The sequence below is a fragment of the Colossoma macropomum genome, unplaced genomic scaffold (genome assembly GCF_904425465.1).
Source record: "Colossoma macropomum unplaced genomic scaffold, Colossoma_macropomum, whole genome shotgun sequence".
Lineage (NCBI taxonomy): Eukaryota > Metazoa > Chordata > Actinopteri > Characiformes > Serrasalmidae > Colossoma > Colossoma macropomum.
Window position 1 is genome coordinate 5,536,036 of NW_023494799.1, and position 25,176 is coordinate 5,561,211.

The 25,176-nt window shown below is 39.7% G+C and overlaps 1 protein-coding gene across 1 annotated transcript in view; it reads left to right on the plus strand.

The window, feature by feature from the left end:
- The window catches only part of ptprsa (protein tyrosine phosphatase receptor type Sa), a 358,543-nt gene that overhangs the window by 327,678 nt on the left and 5,689 nt on the right, over positions 1-25,176 (plus strand). Inside the window, exons 29-34 of the mRNA XM_036587418.1 lie at positions 3,638-3,792; positions 6,107-6,392; positions 12,553-12,731; positions 14,671-14,797; positions 16,196-16,321; positions 20,781-20,935. Coding sequence (XP_036443311.1) covers positions 3,638-3,792; positions 6,107-6,392; positions 12,553-12,731; positions 14,671-14,797; positions 16,196-16,321; positions 20,781-20,935 — 1,028 coding nt within the window. The remainder of the gene's footprint in view (positions 1-3,637; positions 3,793-6,106; positions 6,393-12,552; positions 12,732-14,670; positions 14,798-16,195; positions 16,322-20,780; positions 20,936-25,176) is intronic.

Sequence of the window (25,176 nt, forward strand, 5' to 3'; positions counted from 1 at the left end):
ATGAGGGCATTTGGTCCTTACAAAGGGCTAAATACCTGAGCGCCCACACACACCACATGTGACACTACACGCACACTCACATAGCACAAAAGCGCTCATAACTCACGTAACCTTTCTGCCCACTCTCTCCCCAATCTATCATCTTTTAATGTTGCGTCTGGAGTAAAAGAGCACTTAGCTAAGTGAGCAGAAGAAAAATGCTCCGTGTGTAATTGGCAGCCAGACGCTCAGCGGTCAAGCAGACGCAGAGTGAAGTGGGGGGGGGGTTACAGTAAGTCTGGACCTGAATGCAAATTCACTGGAGCTTCACTGAGGAAGAGAACACAACAGATCACTGAAAGGCTGAACAACACATTCATGATGTCCAGATTAAGGGTGAACGATATGCTGGCCAGTACAAACATTTGGAAAAATTTTACTGTTAATATCGGTCCAATGTTGGAATTACAGATGGAATACAGGTGCTGGCGTTTCTCTGGCGTAGTCACTACTGTGGGTTCACATTTTGTGACAGCTTGTCCATTTTGCTACCTTTCTGTCACCAAGAAAACAAGTTGTAACTGTTCAGCTCTTTTTATTTGCTTTCTTTTACCTGTTGCTTGCTTTGTTTTTGTGTTAACTGAAAATCTGAATAGCCTTTTCAATATACAGATCCTCTCAACAATGTAAACACTAAAACAAAAACCCAGCCTACAAAACGTGCCAGTATATTTTCTCAAGAATAATAATGCCAATCACGGCCACTAGGGGCAAAATACCTGTTAACACCTTATAAATATATTAGATAATCCTACACATTATTTGCAAAGATACTTTTTTTGGTAATTTGAAAACTATAGAACAAACCTTATTTTTGTAAACAAAGTGTCTGGAGATGTGAAATGTCCGAAAGTTGTTTAGTTCGGGGTGGTAACAGCATCGTAAGCCAACAATTTAAGATTTTACGGTTTGCCTGCAAAGAGACCTTTGGAGTCTATGGCTCCAGAAGTTTAGGCACCTCTAGCCTATTTTAATTAACTGATTAAAATAAAAATCATATATTAAATTACATTGATCATTAATATACACTGAGCTGTGCCTGTAAGTAATAAACTGTGCATTACTGCTGGTGTGGGTTTCCTTGTGCTCAATTATGCAGAAAAACGCTACGAGTGCTAATACCGCCTCCTTTTGGGGAATCAGAATTTTTGTGGAAAAAAAATAATTTCACAAAATTAATAATACAAACCTTTTACAGGCTGCTTCTGTGTTTTTTCTACAGTTAACTGACTTTTTAGAAGAACTGCTATTTGTATCTCAGTGCTAAAAAATTGAATTTCGCTAACTTTTATAGCACCAGTGCTAACTTCACACAAAGTTTATATACAGTCCTAACAGATCAATCAATTCATACTATCATGTAATCCGTTTGTCTGGTTTTCTTGTCGTATACTACAAAATTCTGTTTTAACTTGTTAAATGTGGCTTATGCTCACTGTACTTCATATATGAATATAGTTAGAATTTGTTTGGATATACAAAAAAAAAAAGAGAGAGAGAGACTGGCATCAGTATCAGCCATAACAACATTTCAATTATCAGTTGTTGTTATTATTATTATTATTGGCCCAGAAATTCTATACCAGTCCCGATTCAGTCCATTCAGCTCGTTCTAAGATCCATTTTTGAATGCAGAGACAAAGGAGTGCTGTAGACAAATATTTAATCTTTGATTCATGTAAACACGCACACAGAATGAAAGCATGAGATTTGTTCATGCGTCTGTACGTTCCACACTCGTGTGAAGCCATCCGGAGTCATAAATTCTTCATAACAATCCCTCATAACCACACAGGCAGCCAGAGAGAAATGCGGGAAAACTAGGCCAGTTTGCGCTTAATTACATCGTTTATTTATTCATTTATTCAGAGTAGCCTCTGTCAGGGAAGCAGCAACACTGCATTGAAATGCAAAATCTCGCTTTAAAGAGCTTCCAGGAAGAAAAAGGAAAACTAGAGGGCAGAACAATGTGAGAATCTCTCTCTCTCGCTCTCTCTCTCTCTCTCTCGCTCTCTCTCACTCACTCTCTCTCTCTCTCTCGCTCTCTCTCTCTCTCTCTCTCTCTCTCTCTCTCTCTGTATCTCTCTCTCTCTCTCTCTCTCTCTCTCTCTCTCTCTCTCTCTCTCTCTTTCTTTCTGTATCTCTCTCTCTCGCTCTCTCTCTCTCTCTCTCTCTCTCTCTCGCTCTCTCTCTCTCGCTCTCTCTCTCTCTCTCTCTCTCTCTCTCTCTCGCTCTCTCTCACTCACTCTCTCTCTCTCTCTCTCGCTCTCTCTCTCTCACTGAAATCCTTTCTTCTCTGTGGCAGCATTCAAACCAGTCCCTGCTGTTTGTGCGTGTGTGCGCTCGGTCGTTAGACTGCAGTAGATGTCCTGGCGACAGAAGGAGACGCTTGAGATGGTCCGTACAGCCGCAGTGAAGTGTGTCAGTGCTCTGTTGAGTTAGCGAGTGCAGTGTTTGGGTGACGGCTGCGAGCTCAGTACTCAAACTTTACACACTGTACTCAGGACTGTGGGCTGATGTGAACAGATGTAATTTCAGCAGACGTGTTTTTACTTCCTGTAACAGTTTGAACTGTTTAGGACAAAGGTTCCCAAACTTCTTCTTGCCAGAACCCACTTGTAGCGGTAATGTTTGTCCCGAGACACACCAAACTCATCCTTTCCTGGAAGAACAAAAATATGTCCTGACCCAGCTTCCATGCAACCCACTCATTGCCCACAGTCTGAAAAACACTGGTTTAGGCTGAAACGTTCACACTGTCCCATCAGAGAAGTGCTCTGTAGTGCTCTACGAGGTTCATATGACATGCAGTCGTTCTAGCAGATCGCAAAACATTATAGGAAGCAAAGGAGGCAATGTGGCTCCTGCTGTCCACCATAAAAGAAGTAATTGCTTCCCATACAGACAGAACTGTGAGCGATGGTGGCGGCAAAGAGAGAGGAAATGGCATAAGGCTGATATTGACCACCCGCGGTTCTATCATTACATCATATCACAGATAATTATCCACTTATGTTAGTGTGACATCACCAGGATGTTCCTCTGGTTGTTTAACATGAATAACATTTTATATAGAGAACTGAAAAAAAGAAAACACACAAGTAATTCTGTGTAGCTCCACCCTCAACACTACAATATTATATTATAATCTATAGATTATTTATATATTTATATAAGTTTCTGCTGTTTGTTCGAGTTTAAGAAACATGGCCATTGAGAACTGACAGTCATTTTTGTCAGTAAATGTTTCTACATGATAAGTTAATACATCCTCTACAGAGAACACACTGCTGCATATTTTACTGCACAACATCTGTGTATTTGCTGAATTTAATGTGATCAAATTCTGTAAGTTTGTTCCCTGTAGAGGTTGTGTTAACTTAGTTTTACTTATAAAATCAACAAAATATGTCAATAATTTAATCATAGAAATAATAATTTGTTATAGCCCCAATCCCATCAATAAGTATGCAGCATACAAGTGTATATATTTAAGATGTATATAGTCTAAGGGCCTCATTGTGATATACCGTGCTACTATTTTGCATTATATACTAACACCATCTCTCTCTCTCTCTCTCTCTCTCTCTCTCTGCAGAACGGCTCTAGTGAAAAGCGTGAGGTGCGTCAGTTCCAGTTTACGGCGTGGCCGGACCACGGCGTGCCCGAATATCCCACACCCTTCCTGGCCTTCCTGAGGAGGGTGAAGACCTGTAACCCACCGGACGCTGGTCCCATCATCGCCCACTGCAGGTCAGACTCGTGAACTGACTGTAGATCCGATGAAAAAAAGGGAAAATAGTGATGTGCAGAATATGGGATAGTATTGAAGTTTCCTATCATGTCATCATTGTCATGATAGGAAAAATTATCGTGGTTTTCAACATTATCACAATATTGTTAAATTATACTGAAAATATTTTGCACTAAAACACACTGAAATCATTTCAACAGGTATTGTAGTGATAGACTTCTGACATGTGTTCTGCAGTTTTGCTGTAGGTTGTTTACTTTCACCATGACTTTTTAAAAAGACGGGCTTATATCACTGGGAAATTTTCATAGGGTATGTAAACACTGTTAAACCGTCCACTGTCCTTAGAGCCCAGCTTCAAAAAATGACCCATTTTGAATTCATTGTTTTTGTGATGTCATGCAAACCAATATATATCTGTATATTCAGCCTAAAGCAGTTAAGCTTCACCTGTTCACTGAACTTATAAGTCATGTGCATATATCAGTCTTAAAGGCACAGTAACAAAACTTCTAATTCTATGGGTTCGGGGTTAAATTATGGCTGTCATACATAAATGTCACAAGATATGTATAAATATAAGAGAACTGTAGGATATGGACTATTTGAATCAGTTGAGTTGTATCACAAACTATTCATCACATGAATAGTCACATGTAGTAAAAACACATGCCTGCCCACATTAGAGCGTCATCTAGTGACATCGCCCTAGAGCCCCGAGTAAGTGTGCACAGGAGTTCATAGATGTCAACACGCAGCACACGCTAAGTCAACAGAGCGCTGACACAGTTCACACTGCAGAGGGAGGGAATGAAGTCAAATCCAAACATCTGGCAGGGGATTCTACATCTCCCTCACTGACAATCCAGCCTTACATAAAGCTCTATAATTAGCCTACATTCTTAAGCATTAAGAATTCATTTTATCACAACATTCATTTCAAAGTTTCACCAGGGCTGACATGAGGCTAAATTTAGATTCTGTGTCTAGCTGAGGAGTACAGGTGTTATAACAGTGCGTGTTTTATAGCAGGTCACCAGTCAGAACCCATTCCAGCGGAGCGGGCCGAGACCTAAAAGTTGAGCTAAACTGAGATGGCATGAGAAAAAGAGCGAGAGAGAGCCGGAGACGGAGTGTTCTCATCGTTCTGTCCATGTTCTTAGCTCTCCTGAACTGTCCCTGTGTGGCAGTTCACCAGCAACATCCCCTTTACTCTCCTTTATTCTGCACCACATGAACAGAGTACAGTCATATGCAAAAGTTTTAGCACCCCCTGTCAAATGACGTTTTTTTTTTATTTTTCGATGTGAAAATAGAGCCCTTTTCTAACAGGATCTGATTTTAATCCAGGACTAATCTGCAGTGCCTGTAGCTTTTACAAGTCTGCCAAGTAATAATTCCTGAGCACATTACCTTCTATAATTCATCAAACTTAGAGCTCCTGCAGAAATAGCAGTCCTGTTTGAATCCACCTCACAGTAATGTAATAACAAATCCTGGTAATAGACATCGGCACGTCTGTTCTTAGGTGACCAGGAAACAAGGCTAACCGCTAAAATAGAGCTCTTGGTGCAGCACCTTTATGCTCAAGTGTAAAGCAGGACTGCTGTAAAAAAAAAATACGAGGTTTTCTTCCGACAAGATATATATATATATATATATATATATATATATATATATATATATATATATTTTCTATTTTCCGAAAAGGAAAAAAGGAAGAGTTTTAATTTCATTTTTATTTAGTTTCATTTTTAGGTTTTGGTATTTACATATAGTAGACCTACAACAGTTTAGCTCCGTTAATACGTTATAAGGAATGTTTCAGCATGGGCTGCTTTTTGAGTGAGGCAGATCAGAGCACATTTACATATATTAGTCTTAAAGGCACGGAAATAGAAGATTCTAAGGAATGAAGGGAGGTTGGAAAATGGTCATGTAAAAATTAAGTATAACTATTTTTGGAACATAAACCCACAGAAAGCTCATAAGCAGAGATCAATATAAATTACAATGAAAATGTAAAATATGGGCCCTTTAAGGTTTGACTCCATGAAAATCTAGGTTTCTTTCTCCATATAACTATTTGGTTTTAGTTCTTGTTGCAGTGAACATTAAGTTCTGATTTAGTTTTAGTAATAGTTACCGAGCACATTGTTTTCACTGCTTATTTTCCTCAGTGATAGATTTTGTTGACCATGGTCTCCTCCCCAGCTCTGACTTTGTGGATTACTCAAACTGTTCACCTGTCTCTCTCTACCATCTGTCACTCTGTTCTGACTGACTGAGGTGTTCTCTGTCTGATGTGTTCAGCGCTGGCGTGGGTCGAACCGGCTGCTTCATCGTGATTGACGCCATGCTGGAGCGCATTAAGCATGAGAAGACGGTGGACATCTACGGTCACGTGACGCTGATGCGCGCTCAGAGGAATTACATGGTGCAGACGGAGGATCAGTACAGCTTCATCCACGACGCGCTGCTGGAGGCCGTGGCCTGCGGGAACACTGAGGTGGCCGCCCGGAGCCTCTTCTCCTACATACAGAAACTGGCGCAGGTGGAGCCGGGAGAGCACGTCACGGGCATGGAGCTCGAGTTTAAGGTAATGCACACTTACAGCCCATTCGGACCCACAGTACTGTCCATTTAACTGATACTATCTAGTGTCTAGTGTAATTATTGACATTTACCTCTATTTTGTATTTAGATCACATAATTATGTAAATGTAATTGCATAACTACTGACATTGTTACATAAGTAAATAGATTTAGTTTGAATGTTTTCGTTCTGTACACAAAAACAATAACTTTTCATCAAATTCAGATCATAATAAAATGTCTCTTCTTCTACTTACAAATAAAAATGTGGTATGGATTGAAAGACTGAAACACTTTCCACAGAATTTCTCCACTTGTTATAACAAGCTACAAGTTAAATGGGAGTTTTTGGTTAAGTCAGTTGTTGTGATTATAATAATAATAATAATTATTATTATTATTATTATTATTATTCAGAGTGATTTGATGTGAATTCAAATTTTTTATTCTAGACAAACTTACCTACTCTTCACGATTTCTTCACAGTGGCGGTGACAGGAACCAGGGGTCGCCATATCTACAACACAAATATAGTCATTTTATTTACTATCTAAAACCACCAGTGGACCTACACAAGTCTTCTGAATGTTTCTTTAAATGTTATTGATGGTAAAATAGGGGTAAATCTGTAGTTTTCTTTGGGGACTATTTTGCCTCACAGCGCACTGCATGTACCTCTCCATCATAATGGACTGTAAAAAGTACATTTTAGGGCAAAAATTCTTAAAATGATGGTAAAATAATGTCTCAGGCATCAGGCAACATATTCATAGCCATTTAACACAGATGCTTTCTGCGAGGGAGCTTTTTAGAGGCATTAGACCTATCACCACCACTGTCAGCAGTTCTGACTCGGCAAGTTTAGAATGGAGCATTTCGCAACAAACCACTCTGAATGACATTGTTACCATATTAACCACTGAATAATGCAGAATTTTGAAAACTCTGTGGCGTATACCGAGGGTTTCACATTTTAGGGCTTGGGTTGATGGTTAATTAGGGAATGGTTAATTATTAGTGGATGACTTGAGTCAAGCACTTTGGTAGTAGGAAGAAGGTAAAATGTCAGTGAGTGTGTTTACATGCACCTAATAATCCGATAACGGCAGAAAATCAGGTTTTGCCAGCAATTTGTTCAACGCATTTACATGCATTTGAGTAATCAGATAATGGGGAAACTCTGGGTCTACATGAATCAGACAATAATCAGATTTCTACTTTACAACCAGCCAGTAAACTCACAGAAGACGACATGACGTAAACGTAATGTAAAACTCAAACTTCACACTACTTTACCTGGAAATCTTCATCTTCTAGATGAAAATACATCATCTAGAAGATGAAGATATATATATATATATATATATATATATTTAAATTCTTCATTTCGTCCAGCACGTATTTGGTTTCAGCGTCGCTCCAAAGGTATTTTGCTGCCATCTCGCGGTGACGCTGCTCGCTTATTTCCGGTACCGCCATCTGTTTTCACACATGCACAGACTGAGAAATCTGCAAGAAATCAGAGTAAGAGATCACATACACTGAGAAATCTGATTACTGAGCTAAAATCCAGTCTCTTTATCAGATTTCTTAATTGGATTTCTAGACCTTACTCTGATCTAAGAAATCAGTGTGCTGTTTATATGACCATTTGAATAATCAGATAACTGCAGAAATTATGATCGGATTATTGAGTGCATGTAAACACTCTCAGTGACTCTTTAGCAGTGAGGAGCACCCAGTCATGATTTGGCTAATCACAGGTCACTCTCAGTGGAAGAATCAGGACTGAAGTGCTCAAAGACACAGTGACTGGGATCAAAGTTTTAGCTAAGAGTTTTTTCCAGCAGATACAGAAATAAACTGTTTAAGAAGGAACAGGAAGAAAATTAAACAATTGTTGAAATGACTTAATAAAATTAGATGATAATGAAGATGATACTGACATCCAGTCAGCTACCTGTTACTGTACAGTTCATATAGTTACTATGCACTGTTGTTATTGTTGTTCACAGGCTCTCTAATTGGTCTAAATTGGTCTCTTTTATGATCCGTGCAGTAGTTCAGTCTTCAAGACGTACTGACGACACCCACCATTAACTCAGGAAAGCACACTGTGTTGTAATTTATCACGATAACAGTAACACAGCCCATAGCCCACCCCTAGTAGCCAAGTTCTCCATCTTTGACTTTAAGATTTCATTAGCCTGCTATAGAATGCAGACGCGTTGTTTTCATCAGCATCTGCGGTTATATAAGCCCAGCGTTCGTCCGTGTCTCAGTGTTGAAGAGCAGTTGACGAGCTGCGTTATGCTACGTGACTAAAACCCATTAAAGCCCACTCTCACCAGAGCGGCTCTTGACCTAAATGCGCGCACCATGTTGTACTACAGCATGTAATCGTTTGTCAAATTACTCCTCACAACGGAGGGATGCGTCTGTTAGCCAAAGGACAGGCATGATTGTCATCTCCTGGGAAGACGTTTTCTGCGCAGTAGATGCCGATTATGTAACTGTAGCGGCGACACGGAGGACCAAAAGTTAGTGTAGTGTTAATAACAGGAGCGGGAGGACGAGAGGAGGCTGTAATTAATACCTGATGATGATGAATAGGCAGAGGAGAGAGGGAGAGAAGGCACAGAATGCATGTTGTGGCCTTCACTAATGAATATAAAGGGATTGAAGCTTCTCAGGATGGCGCTCCGGACCACATGTGGTCTATTCCAACCCTCATAGTCACAGAGAGAGAGAGAGAGAGAGAGAGAGGATGCATCCTTCTCTTTCTGTTCTTGTTATAGGTGTGAGTGTCTGATCACACAATTGATTATGATGCTTTAGGGAGCGATTCAGTGCACTGCGAAATCTCAGATTTCACCTTCGATCAGAGTTCCACCGAATACACCGGAACTATTTACACAGCACTGAATACAGAGGGTGAAAACAATACTATAAGCTTTTGTACATTTAACAATGAATACATGCTTTACTGAATATTCTTATGACTTTAATCTGTTCTAACATCACAAAAATTGATGCAGTTGAAATACAACCACATTCAGGACATTTGTTCACCTATAGTTTACTAAAAAAAAGTGATGCATTGAATTTGCTTCATTAAAATGTACACATCATTTCCACATGAGTGAAATACATCAACACAGTTACTGCCAAAGGCAAGAGTCGGAAAACGTGGCTCTTTTACTGTCCTGTTGTGGCTCCACAGCAGAATTAGATTTGTAGGTAAAAATAAAATAATCCTCCTTTACAGTAAAATAAAGCTCTGCAAGCTCTGAAGGGTTAAAAGCTGGTAGATTATCAGTTATAGGCTACATTAACTCCAGCATTTAAGACCATTTACTGATAAAACTGTGTTGAACGATCAGCAGAGCTTTATTTTACTCTGCTGTAAACATGCTGGTCAACATAGCAATGCATACAAGAATTTTGCATAGCTAGTAGCTAACGAAAAGGCAAAGAGAAAGATTTATCACGAACATCAATGATTTGGAGATGAATGGACTTACTTACATTTATAATCACTCCAGCTGGTTTCCTGATACATTTAATCTGCAACAAGACACTGTCAAACACTAAAAAGTCTTAAAGCTGAAGTCAGTTTCTCATTCGCCTGCTTCTTGTTCAAATTTTCCAGTTTCACCTTAAATGGTGCAGCAGTTGCATAAGGTGGAATGGAAAAATTCGAACAAGAAGCTGGCAAATGAGAAGCGACTTCAGCCTCGTAAAAAGTTGAACATTGAGAGACATTTTACAAGAAGCTGTTCTACTTTTGCTGAAAAGGTCCTGCCAGAGATGTGAGAAACGTAGCTATAGCTGCGCTAAAGCTTAAAGCAGAGCAAAGTGAGTCTGCAATTTTGTTTGTATTATATTATTTAATCTATACTAGGACCTTACCTAGCATATATTAAGACACATTTTCAGCCAAGATGGTAAAACATTACTTAAATATAATGGACATAAAATGTTGTGGCTCCCAAAGTGGTTTGATTTTTGTTGAAAGGACAAAATGGCTCTTCTTAACGTTTGGGCTGTGACCCAAATATTATAATATTTAGGAATGAAATACATATTTTTTCTGGACAAAGTTATATTACATTTGCACTATATTCTATGTGTTAAAATGTGTTGATTCTACCGAGTTAAAATACTGTACTTGTTTTGGCCCAAAAAATGCCTGTTTTTTTGTAATGTAAATGTAAGATATGAGCCCTTTGAACTTCGATATTCTGTTATAGGTGTCCTTTTTTCCCTTTTCAATACTGTATTGAAATCACCTCACCCTTAGTACTAATTCTATTATGTGCAAATGTTGAAGCAAGTAAATGAAATACACCACTTCATCTTCAGGTGCCTTTGCTTACTGTTTCTTCAATGCACTTCTCAGCAGAACAGGCCATAGTCCAACACTCCTGTCCTGTGGGTTAGAGAGATGATGGGGGGAGGCTGTAGAGGCCATCTGGGGGGAGTAAACTGCTTGTAGAAGAACACTCAGGTTCATGTAGCTTTTTACTCTTCTCCTCCCTCTCTTACCTCCTCAGGATTCACCAGGCAGCTGAACCTGCCAGTCTGGGAGTGATAGCATATGCATATGCATGTGTGAGTGGTGTCATATTTATACGCGTGCCTGTGCATTTGTGTGTGTTGTACTGTTCTAGCAGCCTGGCGCATGCTAGGCCCTCTTCTCCACTCCGTCTCATGCCCTTCCAGGTGCTTCTTTGAAAGAGAGTCAAAGGGAAGTGTTGGCGCGCCGCCAGCGGTCGGCCCCGAGTGGGCCTTTGGTGCAGGGAGGGGGAGACGCACACTTGAGAGCTGCGGCAGGGAGTAACAGAGACGGAGGCAGGGTGAATAGACTGAAAGACAGGGAGAGAGAAAGAGAGAGAGAGGTGAGAGAGACACGGAGACATAGAAGAGTGAGTGAGAGAGGGAGAAAAATGAGCGAGAGAGCAAGAGTCTGTGGATGTGCCTGACTCGTCCCGTAACTGGATAGGATTCTCTCAGACAGCTGACCTAGAAACAGAGACGAATCGGGCCCATTGTAGCTCCTCTGATGTTAATGGATGGGTACAGGCCTTAATTTGGATCATGACACGGGGGGCATCGGGGGCAGGCGCTCTGAGCGTGTACGTGTATGTGTGTGCTTGTTTTTATACTTTTTCAGGACAAAAATGTCCTGACTTTGTAGGAGAAATAGGGAAAATTGATAACTTACAATGTCGGAACCAGCAAAAATGGTTTCTGAGATATGGATTATATTTAGGTTTAGGACATTCTTATAACGTATAGGTAATTACATGTATAATACATATAATAAATATATAATACAAATATTATTACATATATGCACTCATCATGCACATAAGGAATATTTTTATTACATATAGATGCTTAAATATATATAATACATATAGGACATATTATTCCATATAGGTACTTAGATGTATATGTAAAAATATAAAATATGCATAAACATATATATGTAATACAGTGTCACATGCATGTCCAAGATGTATTATAATACACATGAGACATATGTATAAACCAGCATTCTGCCTGACATTGTATAAAACATGAGGAAGTACACACTGGTGCTCTTATATCAGAGTTGACAGTGACCCATTTCACCAATTCTAATAGTTTCTGTGGCTTGCAGAGCCGGCTGTGTCTACATATAATAGACGGGCTGTTGGTGATTATGAAAGAAATGGGTGCTGACAGGTTTCTCACCAGCCTGGAGGAACAGGATCACCAAGCCTCTATAACCCACTACAACTCACAACCAGACAACTGGAGCCATAGATCACTCAACACTGATTAAAACATCAAGGCCACTCACATTAAGGGGATTTAAAAAATTATAAAGCTAATTTTTCAATGAAGCTACTTCAGTTAGATCAAATGCAGTCTTATGGTGTTGGCGCTGAACAGTGTGGATAAAATACCATATTATGATTGTACTGTTACATATTACAGTTGCAATACATTTTGCAATATACTAAAAACACCCAGACGACCCACAGAAACTCATCTCAAGCATCAGACGGCACAAAATGAAAATTTTTGCAATTTTTGAAGGGCTCATTTACATTTCAACCTTTTGTCATATCAGTATCTCAAAAATCAATATTGCATTTCCTTTTCTATTTCAGCGACTGGCCAACTCCAAGGCTCACACCTCGAGGTTCATAAGTGCCAACCTGCCCTGTAACAAGTTCAAGAACCGACTTGTTAATATCATGCCGTACGAGACCACTCGGGTGTGCCTTCAGCCAATCAGAGGGCTGGAGGGGTCCGACTACATCAACGCCAGCTTCATCGATGGATACAGGTACACAAGAGCTACAAAGCGAGGGTGCAAATCTCTGACCTCACCAATGATTCAGTTAGATTCTGATTCTTTTGGAAATTTGGAAATTATTCAGTGCATCATGACATCTCTCACAACTTTACGACTGTGTTTTACTACAGTGTATGCAAATGTGGATTTTCTAAGTGAAAATAAGTGAAAACATCCGCTACAGGGAATGAAAAATTAACAAAACACATAATTTGACCTGCTCAAACTTTGACATTTGATTATATAGGCAATAAAAACAATAAACTATGGATTTTTTACATTTGAAATTAGTTTTTATTAAAAATGTGCACTCCTATCATTTATATATATATACATATAATAACCTATAATGATATGTACACTCTTAGATGCATCAAGGTACAAACAATGTAAATGTACCCTCAAAGGTACAACAGTGGTTTTAAGGTCCGATTGTGTACCTTAAATAAGTTTTACCTGTTGAAAAGAACATATTTGTACCTTTTCATAACCGAATGTTTAAAAACAACAATAAAATAAAAAGCCTGGAGACGAGGCGGGGTGTGTGGAGTCAATATAATTTAAGTGGATTATGGTACAGTTATGTTCCCTGACAAAAGGAACTGAGAGTCCCACCCCAGTGACAAGAGGGGTCCTGCCCCAGTGACAGTTTAGTACCTTTTTTCTGAGTGTAGCAATATAAAATAATTACAATATTACTGGTTGTAATAGTCAAATAATCGAATATGTTCTATTGTAATCCATTCCACAATCTATGGATTCAGATCACAATGCAGTAATTTTACAGTCCTATTTCAGAGGCATTCATTCTGAGAATGATCCTTATCTGTCTCTCTGTCTTTCTCCTTGTCCCTTTATGTCTCGTAGTTTTTTCCTATTGTTAGCCAAACCTTCAGTGCCTCATTCAGTACAATGTACTTAAATCCAAATGGCTTTCTGAACATATAAGAATACCATTTCTGCCAATGTAGCGCATTTTCATCTTGTTTACATATTGAATAGCATTTAAGGAAGATGTATGTGGTCTTCAGTGTGTAGCTTTACTGAAGCTTTTCTTCAGTTTACTTCTACAGCAAGACATAACACTTAACGCAGCTCATCTTGGTTATTCTCAATGCTCACTTTCACTCAGTATTCATAGCTTCCTGTGCACTCAGTACATTAGTGGAGCGCTTAGTGCAGCATCTCAGAAGGCTGTAAACTGACTCTGATGTATTTTTCTCAGTGTAATTTGACTTGCTGTGCATGAATTGTGTGCAGATGCTTTACAGCAGCGGTGACTATGAAAGCCAGGCCTTTAGTTCGGGCCATAAAAATCAAAACACGGCCAAAAACAAGAGGAAAAACCACCTCAACAATAATGCTCATTTCTGCCCGCGCCTGTGGGATTGTTGTAGTATGTTGGCACTAATAACGGTAATTTACATGTTCAATTTTTGGCCATTCTGGATTTGGTCAAATATGGATATTTAAAGATGTACAGTGCATTAAATGGTATTGGTTCCACCCACTGTACATCAAAACATGATTGGTTGATTCCACGGTCACTTCCTATTTATGTTGGTAGAGCCTCGCTTTACTGTGTCAGTCTAGGTACCACGGAGCAAAAAAAAAATCAGATTGAATAAATTTGTGGATAATGAAATATGAGTATTACTGCAGTACTTGCAGCGTTTGAATACAACAAGCAGGATGATACTGTTAAAAATGAACTAATAATTACATGCATGTATTTTTTTATTTCACAGAAATCATTAGACCTTCTCTGAAGGCCTAGAAGGCCCTGAGGGTTCCTCACTGCTTTATTAGATGAACAGTGCAATACAAGTGCTTTTGTAATTGCATATAGTGTGTGTGTATGTGTGTGTGTGTGTGTGTGTGTGTGTTTGTGTTTTAATTACATCTTGTGTTCTTCTGTGTGCTTGTACAGGCAACAGAAGGCCTATATAGCCACCCAGGGTCCATTAGCCGAGACCACGGAGGATTTCTGGCGCATGCTGTGGGAGAATAACTCCACCATCGTGGTGATGCTGACCAAGCTGAGGGAGATGGGCAGAGTGAGTGTGGATGAAGTGTAGAGACTCGGAACCAAACCGCCAGGAGCCAAAGGCCCTGAGCCAAAAGCTGCTGTGTTGCTTTTCCACTTATTGGGCTGCTGTTCTGTGGCTAAATAATTATAGCAGCTACATAATTAACCTGATTAATCAAATCCCTGAATTCTGATGCCGGTGTATACTTCTGTGGAGAGGTGTAACACTCAGAAAAAAGCTATAATTTAACTCTCATGGAATTCACTTATATGATAATCACAAGGATGAGGAACTAGTGGTCCTGTTAAATCAAATTTAATACATGTTCTTGGTAGTTCAGTAGATTTGTTGTTTTTTTCTGTATGCTTTTGAACGGCAAACCTGGAAGTTTTTTCAAAGCATGATTTCTCAGGTAGCCACTACATTTAAAGGGGAATTTCACCAATATTTCAAAATTCAGTGCATAATGCATAATTCAGTCACTGAGATGTAAACAAAGTTGTTCAGAGTGGTTTGATGTGAAATCGTGCATTGCAGACAAACTTACCGACTCAGATTCTTACACTGGTGGTAACAGGAACAAAGGTCACAATGTCTAACATAGCATTTATGCATTTATTTACTGTCTAAAATGACCAGTTAACCTACACGTGTCTTCTGAGTTTTTATATCGCTGCTGTCTGAACAAAACATTTTTGTCATTTTTCAGTTTTCAACATAATTTGAAAATGCCTGTTGCATTTTACGTTGTGTATATATTTCATGATAAATGGCCTAAAAGTACTTTGAAAAAAGTCTGGTTCCATTGACTTACGTTAAAAGTAAAGTAGGTTTTTCTTTCTCCTTTAAAGTTATCATTTTAGAGATACGAGGTTTTGTTCCAACAGCAGCGATATGTAATGTTAATAATGGTCAAACTGAAAAACTTTGTTTTCTTTTGCCGCTATGTTGCTGAAGAACACCCTGTATGTATTTTGCAAAGCATATTTTAGGTCAAAACCTTTCCAAAGTATCATAAAACAATGACATTGAGCAGCGTATTCATAACCATTTCTTGTCATAGCTTTCTGTGAGGGGCCATTTAATGTTTGACAATCCTGTCCACTGTCGACTCGACAACTGTAATCTCACAATCAACTGAATGGCTTGTTTACATCGTAATGTGTACACTGTGCTGAAATTTTGAAAAATGGGCTGAATTCACCTTTAAGACAAAAGTCAAGCCCTGTCCAATGCGAGACCGAAAGAGTATTCCTGTTTGGCATTCCTTACATTAAACTTGCGTCATCCCGTTTTACAGAACAATCCCACTTTGTCAAATATCCTCCTGCACATCCAAGTAAAGCTGCTTCTGTTGTTTTTTTATGAAACATTAGACTGAATAACAGAATAACACAGCACACTTGTCTGGGTGTGTTTCCACAGGAAAAGTGTCATCAGTACTGGCCAGCGGAGCGTTCTGCCCGGTATCAGTACTTTGTGGTGGACCCCATGGCCGAGTACAACATGCCCCAGTACATCCTCCGCGAGTTTAAAGTTACAGACGCGAGGGTGAGTCTCACTGCATACAGCACAGTCTTTCTGTCTCTCTCACACACTGGTTTCACACACGCACACACACTTACACACACACACACACACACTTAGACACACACACACACACACACACACATAACTTACACACACACACCAGTTATTGATTCTGTGTCAGGGCTAAACTTGCAGACAAACACTTCACAGAATGATCCATTCTCAAAAGCACCACCTGGAAAACTGACAAACATGGTACTAGGAATCAGAGAACACAAACAGCTCAGATTTAGCCATGGACTCAGGGAAACGAGTCATATAGACACAAATGTAACAGGACACGTGACTACAAACAGAACATGGGTAATGAGGCAAAACCAGGGCAGAATCAAGGCAGAGCCAGGACAAAATAAAAGCAGAGTTAGGACAGAATCAAGGCGGAGCCAAAATAGAATCAGGGTGGAGTCAGGACTGAATCAGAGTGTGTCAGGATTAAATTGATGTAGAGTCAGGATGGGGTTTGGACTGAGATGGAAAGGAAATAAATAATGGAGTCACGACATAATCAGGGCAGAGTTGATACTGAATAAGGACAGAGCCCAGACAGAGTCACAGCAGAGTCTGGACAGAATCAGGGGGGATTCAGTATGGAATTATTGTGGAGCCAAGGTGGAATCAGAGCAGAGTCAGCGAGGAATCACAGTAAAATAAAAGCAGAGTCAAGCCAGACTCAAGGCAGAGCCACAAAAATAAGGCAAAGTTAAGGCAGAATCAATGCAGGGTCTAGATAGAATCAGGGTGGAGTCAAGATGAGATTTAGAGTCAGGAAGTAAATAAATAATAAAGTCACAATATCTTCAGGGCAGAGTCAAGGAGGAGTTACAGCAAAATAAAAGCAGAGTTAAGACAGAGTCAGGGCAGAGTCAGGACATAATCATGGTGGAGTCAACATGGAATCAAGGTGGAGGCAAGGTGGAATGAGGGCAGAGTCTGGGAGGAGACAAGGCAAAATAAAAGCAGGGCAAAGATAGAATAAGGGTGGACTCAAGCCAGACTCAAGGCAGAGCCACAGCAAAATAAGGCAGAATCAGTGCAGAATTGGGCGGCATCAAAATGGGGTTTGGACAGTCGGGAAAGAAAGACTGCAGAGCCTGGACAGAATCAGGATGGAATCGGAGCAAAATGAAGACAGAAACTAGTCAGAGTCATGATGGCATCAGGGCGGAGTCACGACAGAATAAGGGTGGAGCCAAGACAAAATCAGGACTGGGACCAGAACAGAACTGGGTGAAGTCATGATGGAAATAAGACGTAATCAAATTAGAGTCAGGATGGAAATTCCATAACAACCAAACTGCCTCCACCTGCTACCCCCTATATATGACCGTAGCAGTTGTGTAGCAGGACACAAGTGTGATAAATGGTCAGTGTAGTGCTCTCCCTGTGGAATGATTATCACTAAACACTGCTTCAGCATTCAGCCAGCACACTCACTCACTCACACACAGGGCCAAGAAGAGGTGAGCAGATCTGGCTGTGTTAGCTTTAGCCAGCACTTTAATTGTGATTGAATCATCAAAGCTGGTCCTGCAATCTGCCCACAGTGCAGGCACTTATTAAAGAGACCCCTAATCAAAGGTGACTGGCTCGAGAGGAGGATGGAGAGGGATGGAGAGAGGAAAGGGAGGACGGTACCATGCTGGCTACACAGTTACGCTTCCTGGCCCAGAGATAGTCGCATATTTAATCACATGATTCGACACACTCCTTCCTTTATCATTTTTTTTTCCATCCATCCTCGGTGAAAGAAAAATGGTGCAGCAGAGGAGGAGAGTGTGTGTGTGTGTGTGTGTGTGTGTGTGTGTGTGTGTGTCGTGTGTATGTGTGTGAGAGAAGGGGAAGGAAAGAGGGAGTTGTAGAAAGAGAGGGGGAGAGAGATAAAGAGAGAGAGAGAGAAATAAAGAGGGTAGAGTGATGGTGCTCTGGCTGAGCTTTCATTAGGCCGAGGCCGAGTGTGTTTGATGTGTGGGGCGAGCTCATACATTTTTTGGGGATGAGTGAACCGGGTCCCGCACTCGCACAGCTTTAATTTGGCCTTTTTCTGCCTCAGTTCAAAAATATTCCACTTTTTCAATCCCCCCGCCTCGCGCTCCCTCTCTCTCTCTCTTTTTCCTTTGCTCCTCTCTGAATTGGGCAGTGGTCTGTGTCGTACCCTTCTTTGATTTCCCAGCAGGCCTCTGTCTTGCTATTTCGCACTCCACTCTCTCTCTCTCTCCCTCCTCCTTTCTTTTTCTTTCTCCCTCTTTCTCTTCATTTCTTTTCCTGCCTTTATCTTTCTCTTGTTCTCTCCCTCCTTCACGTTTCGTTTTCTGTTTTTCTCCATCTCCCTTCTTTCTGTATCCTTTCCTCCTTTCTTTTTCTCTCCCTTTCTTTGTGCCTTTGTCTTTTTCTCTTGTTCTCTCCCTCCTTCACTTTTCATTTTTTTCTCCCCCTCTCCCTTCTTTCTGTATCTTCTCTATCCTTTTTTTTCTTTCTGCCTTTATCTTTCTCTTGTTCTCTCCCTCCTTCACTTTTCATTTTTCTCTTCTCTCTCCCTTCTTTCTGTATCCTTTCCTCCTTTCTTTTTATCTCCCTTTCTCTTTATGCCTGTCTTTTTCTCGTTCTCTCCCTCCTTCACTTTTCATTTTTCTTTTTCTCTCTCCCTTCTTTCTGTATCCTTTCCTCCTTTCTTTTTCTTTCTCCCTCTTCATTTCTTTTTTCTGCCTTTATCTGTCTCTCTCTCTCTTGTTCTCTCCCTCTTTCACTTTTTGTTTTTCTCTTCGCTTTCTCTCCACTCTTTTCCCACTCTTTTCTATTGCTCCCTATCTCGCTCTCTCTCCCACCACATTCGCTCAATTCTCTTTATCTCTGTATCACTCTCTCCATCTCTCTCCCTTACTCACCCCTTCTCACTGTATCTCTTTTCTATTGCTCTCTCTACTCTCTCTCTCACCACATACACTCCGCTCTCTCTCTCTCTCTCTCTCTCTCTCTCTCTCTATAACTCGCTATCTCTCTCTCCCTCACCCTTTCTCTCCCCCTTCTCACGGTCTCTTTTTTCCATCTCTCTCCCTTGCTCCACTCTCTCTCTCTCTCTTTCACTCTGTCTTTTATTCACCCCCCGCTCCACTGTGGAGCTTTTGTGGGGAGTCTCTTCCTTCACTCCACTCATCCGTCAGGCCAGGGGTGACGGGGCCTCTCTCGTCCACGTCCAGCCATCGATCACCCGTCCACATCCTTCCAGTTTAACACCGTCTCCAGAACAGCATTACAGCACACTCACTCCATTGATTTTGCCCTAATTCACAGAGAACTGCAGCCAGGGAGAAAAAACAGACAGAGGAGGAGAGATGCGTAGAGAACGTGTGTTCTCTATTGAGGTGTCAGACATAGAAATGGCTGAATGGTCACTGTCAGTGTCAGAATTTTAGTGTTAATAAACTATTTTAACCCCTTAAACTCTTAACAGTCTGTATGTGGTCCCACTTGAGTCCCTCAGTCTCACACAGACCTTACTCATTAGTTTCACATGACTGCTGAATAATTTATAGTTGCCAGGGCTGGAAAATACTTGAATATTTCATTATTTACATATATTTACACACACACACACACACACACACACACACACACACACACATATATATATATATATATATATATATATATATATATATATATATATATATATATATATTTATATATTACATTTCCAAGAGGAAAAAATACCAAATGTACATCAGTGTAAAATTAAACTGCCCACAACTCTGCCGATTTATTAATATGTCAAACCCCACTGAACAAAGAAAGCATTTATTTTTATATTAAAGCATTTACTTAATATAATTAAGTACGTTCAAATATGACTTTATTCTCATTCATGTATATTTTTGGCTCCACTCCCCTTTTAATTAAGACTTTGACCCAGTATTCATACTTTTAAAGTATAGTTTTACTTTTTATCATACTTTCATGTAGTATAGTATAATTTCTCTGTATTTTTTCCACTCTGGATGCTAATCCTTAAAGGAATACTGCAGTGTTTTTTGATGTAACCTACTGCATTTGTGGCGTCGATTACCACAAACAACAATTTGAGTGCAAATTAAAAGTTTCTGTGTAATTCCACAAAACAAAATTCAGTTGATTTAAAACTCTCTTACAGTTGATGCTTTAAGTGGTGAATTCATAAAAATGTTCTACAAAAATGTGTTTGTTCAATATGTGTAGAACATTTTCATGAATTGCAAGCAATCTTTCTTTACAAATTAAGCTGTAAATCTCAGCGATGGGACTAGTGTCCAGTAGTAATTTGTTACCAGTGTAGTGGTGTGAGCACCATGGACAGCAAAAAAACATGAAGTGAAAGTAACTGTTCTTTATGTTGTGCCCAAAGATTCATTTAAACAGCTTTGATGAGACATTCTCTCTTTTTTTCCAGGATGGACAGTCCCGGACTGTGAGGCAGTTCCAGTTCACTGACTGGCCGGAGCAGGGCGTGCCAAAATCCGGTGAAGGCTTCATTGACTTCATCGGACAAGTGCATAAAACCAAGGAGCAGTTTGGCCAGGATGGACCTATCTCTGTCCACTGCAGGTGAGCAATACACATTTGGAAGCACTTATTTTACTTAATAATTATTTATAGTGTTTAGATTGATATATTATAAACCAAACACAAGTTTTCATATGTTTTATTCAATATTTGGAGTGTTTGAGGGTACAATGCAAAAGTAGTAAATGAAAAATAATGTACTGTTATTATATATTTATAGTTGTACAGGTGCCAGAATATAACTGCTGCAACATTTATGATGGAACAGCAAATTAAAATAAGTATAAATTCAGTTTTATGACAATTACAGATGGTTTGAAGGGTCAAAATAGGTAAATTTGTTAATGACTTAAAAAAAACTGTGGCATTAATAATTTACGTTCAAACTGTGTTCATTCTGACACCACTAGTAAAGACATCAAGGTAAATGACATAAGACTGAGGTATAACTGATTGACCATGTCTAATATTAGCTGAACTTTGTAGTCCTGCAGAAAAATCTCATAATCCTTATCAAGCTTGCTCCTCTCTGAAAATGTAAAATGCTCCAAATTGGGTAAATAGACCTACCTTAATGAGGATGATGTTAAAATAAGCGAGTCCTCTACATTTTTATGCTGCTGTAATGTCTTCCACTACGATGATTTCTGCTTTAGTGTATAACAGCAGAATAAGGATTAGGCCTCCTGTTTCCCTTCTGCCTAGAAAAAAGCTCCCTTGAGCACATATACACACATACTCTTCATCACACTGCTGTTTAAAAGCCCTAATGGCATCGTCAGACGTGACGGCTGTAGTCCTATTACCCTCCAATAGCTTTCTGCTTGTTATAAATAAGATCCTCTGCAAGAGTGTCCTTCTCCATGGCAGCGGCGTTTAATACACAGAGCAGCAAAACAACACGGCCTCCAACTTCACATAAATAATCACCCGGTCCTTTCCACTACACTACTGACAGCTACAAAGTGCCTGTATTTTACTTTAGCTAACATCATTAGCGCTCTGCTGTATGGAGCACTGCATTATGCAGGTTGTGTAAAAGCAGCAGAGCTAGTAATGCATAACCAGTGTTATGTAATACGTAACCATACAGAAGCTGAATTATGCCGGTGTCCAGTCCTGTTATAAAGCACATCGGATGCATTTACTGTATTTTATCAAATGGAATGTTCCTATTCTGAAATCTGATTGGCTGAGGTTAAAAAGATGTGTCCCCTCCACTTTTTCTGACATTTTTTTGATACCTGGGTTGCAAAAGAGCTGTCAGATATCAGTTATTATAAAGCTGTAAATTACAGTTTAAAGCTCTAATTAAAACCAAAATACATAAAGAAAGAAAGGCTAACCTGCCCTGGAATTGTTTACTTCCTTACTGTACTATGATCATTTTCTGACTTGTGCCATATTATTTAACAGTCATTTTAATTAAGAATAATTACTATTTTACAAAAATAGTTTAAAAAATCACCTTATTAACATTTGTACCTCGCTATTATATTCAGAGAAACAGAATAAAGTCGGCATATATGAACTTCAGTAGCAAAAGTCAGGTTTTTTTACCTCCGTTTTGCTAGCCTATGTGTCTCCACCTATATTGGGGAAGTGGTTTTGATTGTATTTGTGCAAGTTTAACTCGTGTGGTGTTGATGTTGTTGTTACTCAGTGGTCTGGTGGACCCGCTGTATTATTATTATTGTTTGTTTAAATGAATACAGCCATAACAATTTTTATGTAAAAATACCAGATGTTCAAAATATCACAAGTGGCCAGCGTAGGGTTCTCCTTTAGCACTGAAAATGGGTTATTTTATATGCTCTTCACAGAAAATGAGCAAAGGCCAAGAATCTGAGGTTGAAATAATAATAAATCGCATCATTTCTTTCTTTTGGTAAACACTGAAAATGGGTCCCACAGACCTGAACACCACACAAGAGTTAAATATGTATTAAAATCATACAGCGTAGGTCTGGCAGGAATACGCCAAGGCAGAATGTTTTAAGTGCCTGATGGCTTTGTGTCTGACCACCACTTATCGGTTTGAGCAGACCCTTCTTCTCTGCCAGCTTAAGTAGTTTGTTCATTAGCGCAGCAGCATAAACTGGGCTTATGTCACACGCTATCAGTGCCTTTTTATGAGACCGAGTACAAGTAAATGAGTGCTGTATCTGGCTGATACCTGATACCAGTATCAATACAGTGTTTTAATACTGACATATAAAGCATGCGATAATATGTTAAGTATAATTGTAGGCATACTTTGTCTATACAGTTTTACCTTTAAATTCCTGTATGTAAGCTTTAGCCTACCTGACATTGCCCCCCATCATATTTGCACCCGTAGTATCACGACACATTTAACAAACAATATATTGTGCAGCCCTGCTTGCAAGTATGAGTACAGTATGAGCTGAATGAGTGTGAAATGTGTGTGGCCCAGTTTCTCTCTCAGTTTGCTGGTGTGTGGGCTCACACAAAGAAGATCTGCTAGAGCCCTGCCCTTTAGCTCCTCACACGCTGAACTGCTGCATCCTGTCATTTTTACAACTCACAGGCACATTATTCTGCTTCAGATCACCTTCTTTTTCTCATTTCATTCCATTCCTCTTCTGTACCTCTCTGTTTTTCTTTTCCTCGTCATACACATCACCTCTATTAATTTACAGACACCCCATTCTCTCTCTCTTTTCTCTCTTCTCATCTCACCTCATCGCTTGGTATCATTTTTTTCAAATTACATATCTAATGGAGTCGGTGGATTTGGTCATTAATTGCCTGAGCGTGTACAGTAAATGAAAGTGTAAATCCTTTTATTCGCCGTGCCTCCACGCCTGTCACGTTACAAACCCTGTCTGTTTAAACGAGGGTTGATGGAGTCTGAGAGCCGTGTCAGAATAATGCTTTACGAAAATTGCCCTCCTTTTCCTTTTCGGGGTGGGTTTGGTGGCAAAGCGCTACGACTTGAATATCAAAAGCTCTTTATTTCACGCTGTGCGTCCGAACGGGATGCTCATGTTTATAGTAGCGTCGTTACGACAATCAATGTTTAACTACCTTCATTATATTTTATGTGAGCGAACGCTAAATCTCGCCCGCGTTTTGATGCGCCGAGCCCATTCTTCACGTTTAGGCTTTTCCTCTGTCCGTGTTCACGGTAATCCGCGTCTTCATTTTCAGCTTTGCCAAGTGGAAGTGGCAAAAAATAAATCTGTTGTCATATCAATTATCGTTCCACGGGTGAAGTGGGAGTCGCTCCACAGCGGAGCGGCTTAGCGCCACGGCCCCGGAGTATTGCAGGATCAAGCTTAAAACCCCTCCTATTTCAGGCACTGTCATAAAGAAAAGGGCTTAGTGTGGGAGAGTGTGTGTATGTGTACTACCAGTTTGCTCTTGGTGGCGCCTGAATGTGCCTCCCATTAGAATTGGCGCACGCAGTGCATCATGATTGCTTATTAGATAATCCTAAGAGGGTTATGGATCACTACCTTTCTAGAAGTCATTGAGTAACATCCTGAACATCCAGCACTGCCATAATCATAACACGCTATTGCTCCTTGGATTAAACAAAGGCAATAGCTACACTACTGACAATAAAGGTGCCAATTCTTTAGATGACACTGTCGGGGGGACTTAAATGTAAATGCGAGGTGCATTCGCGTCTTGTGCTTAAAAATAATCAGAATGTATTAGTAGTTTTGAAGAAAAAAAATGGATTATTGTCAGTATCAGCTGATATCAGCTAGAACAAACCCATATCGGGAAAGAAAGCTGTATTATGGTGTTTCTGGTAATATTTTGTTCATATTTTAGTTAATTTCCTAATTTATCCTGAGCAGATGTGCTACTTGATATTATTTTTTGTCATTTTTAAGACGTCTCATTTTCTTCAGATGACCAAAAATAATAATATAACATTTTATTAGCAATTATAAAATGTTTTAGTTTGTAGGTAGAGAATTTTGCAAGGAGCAGGAGGTGAGTTAACACACTGGATTGATACAAGTGATTAGTGAGAACTTGAGCGACTGAGACGACCAATAAACATTTCAAAACTGACATATCGCTGTTGTCGGAGGAAAACCTCCTATCTCCAAAATGAGAACTTTACAGAAGAAGGAAAAAAACCTACTTTACTTTTAATGCAAGTCAATGGAACCAGACTTTTTTCCCCAAGTCATTTTGAGCCGTTTCTTTTGGTCCATTCATCATGAAATTTACACACAATGAAAAGGGCAAAAGGTATTTTCAAATTATGTGAAAAACTGAAAAATTCTTTTTCAGGTTCA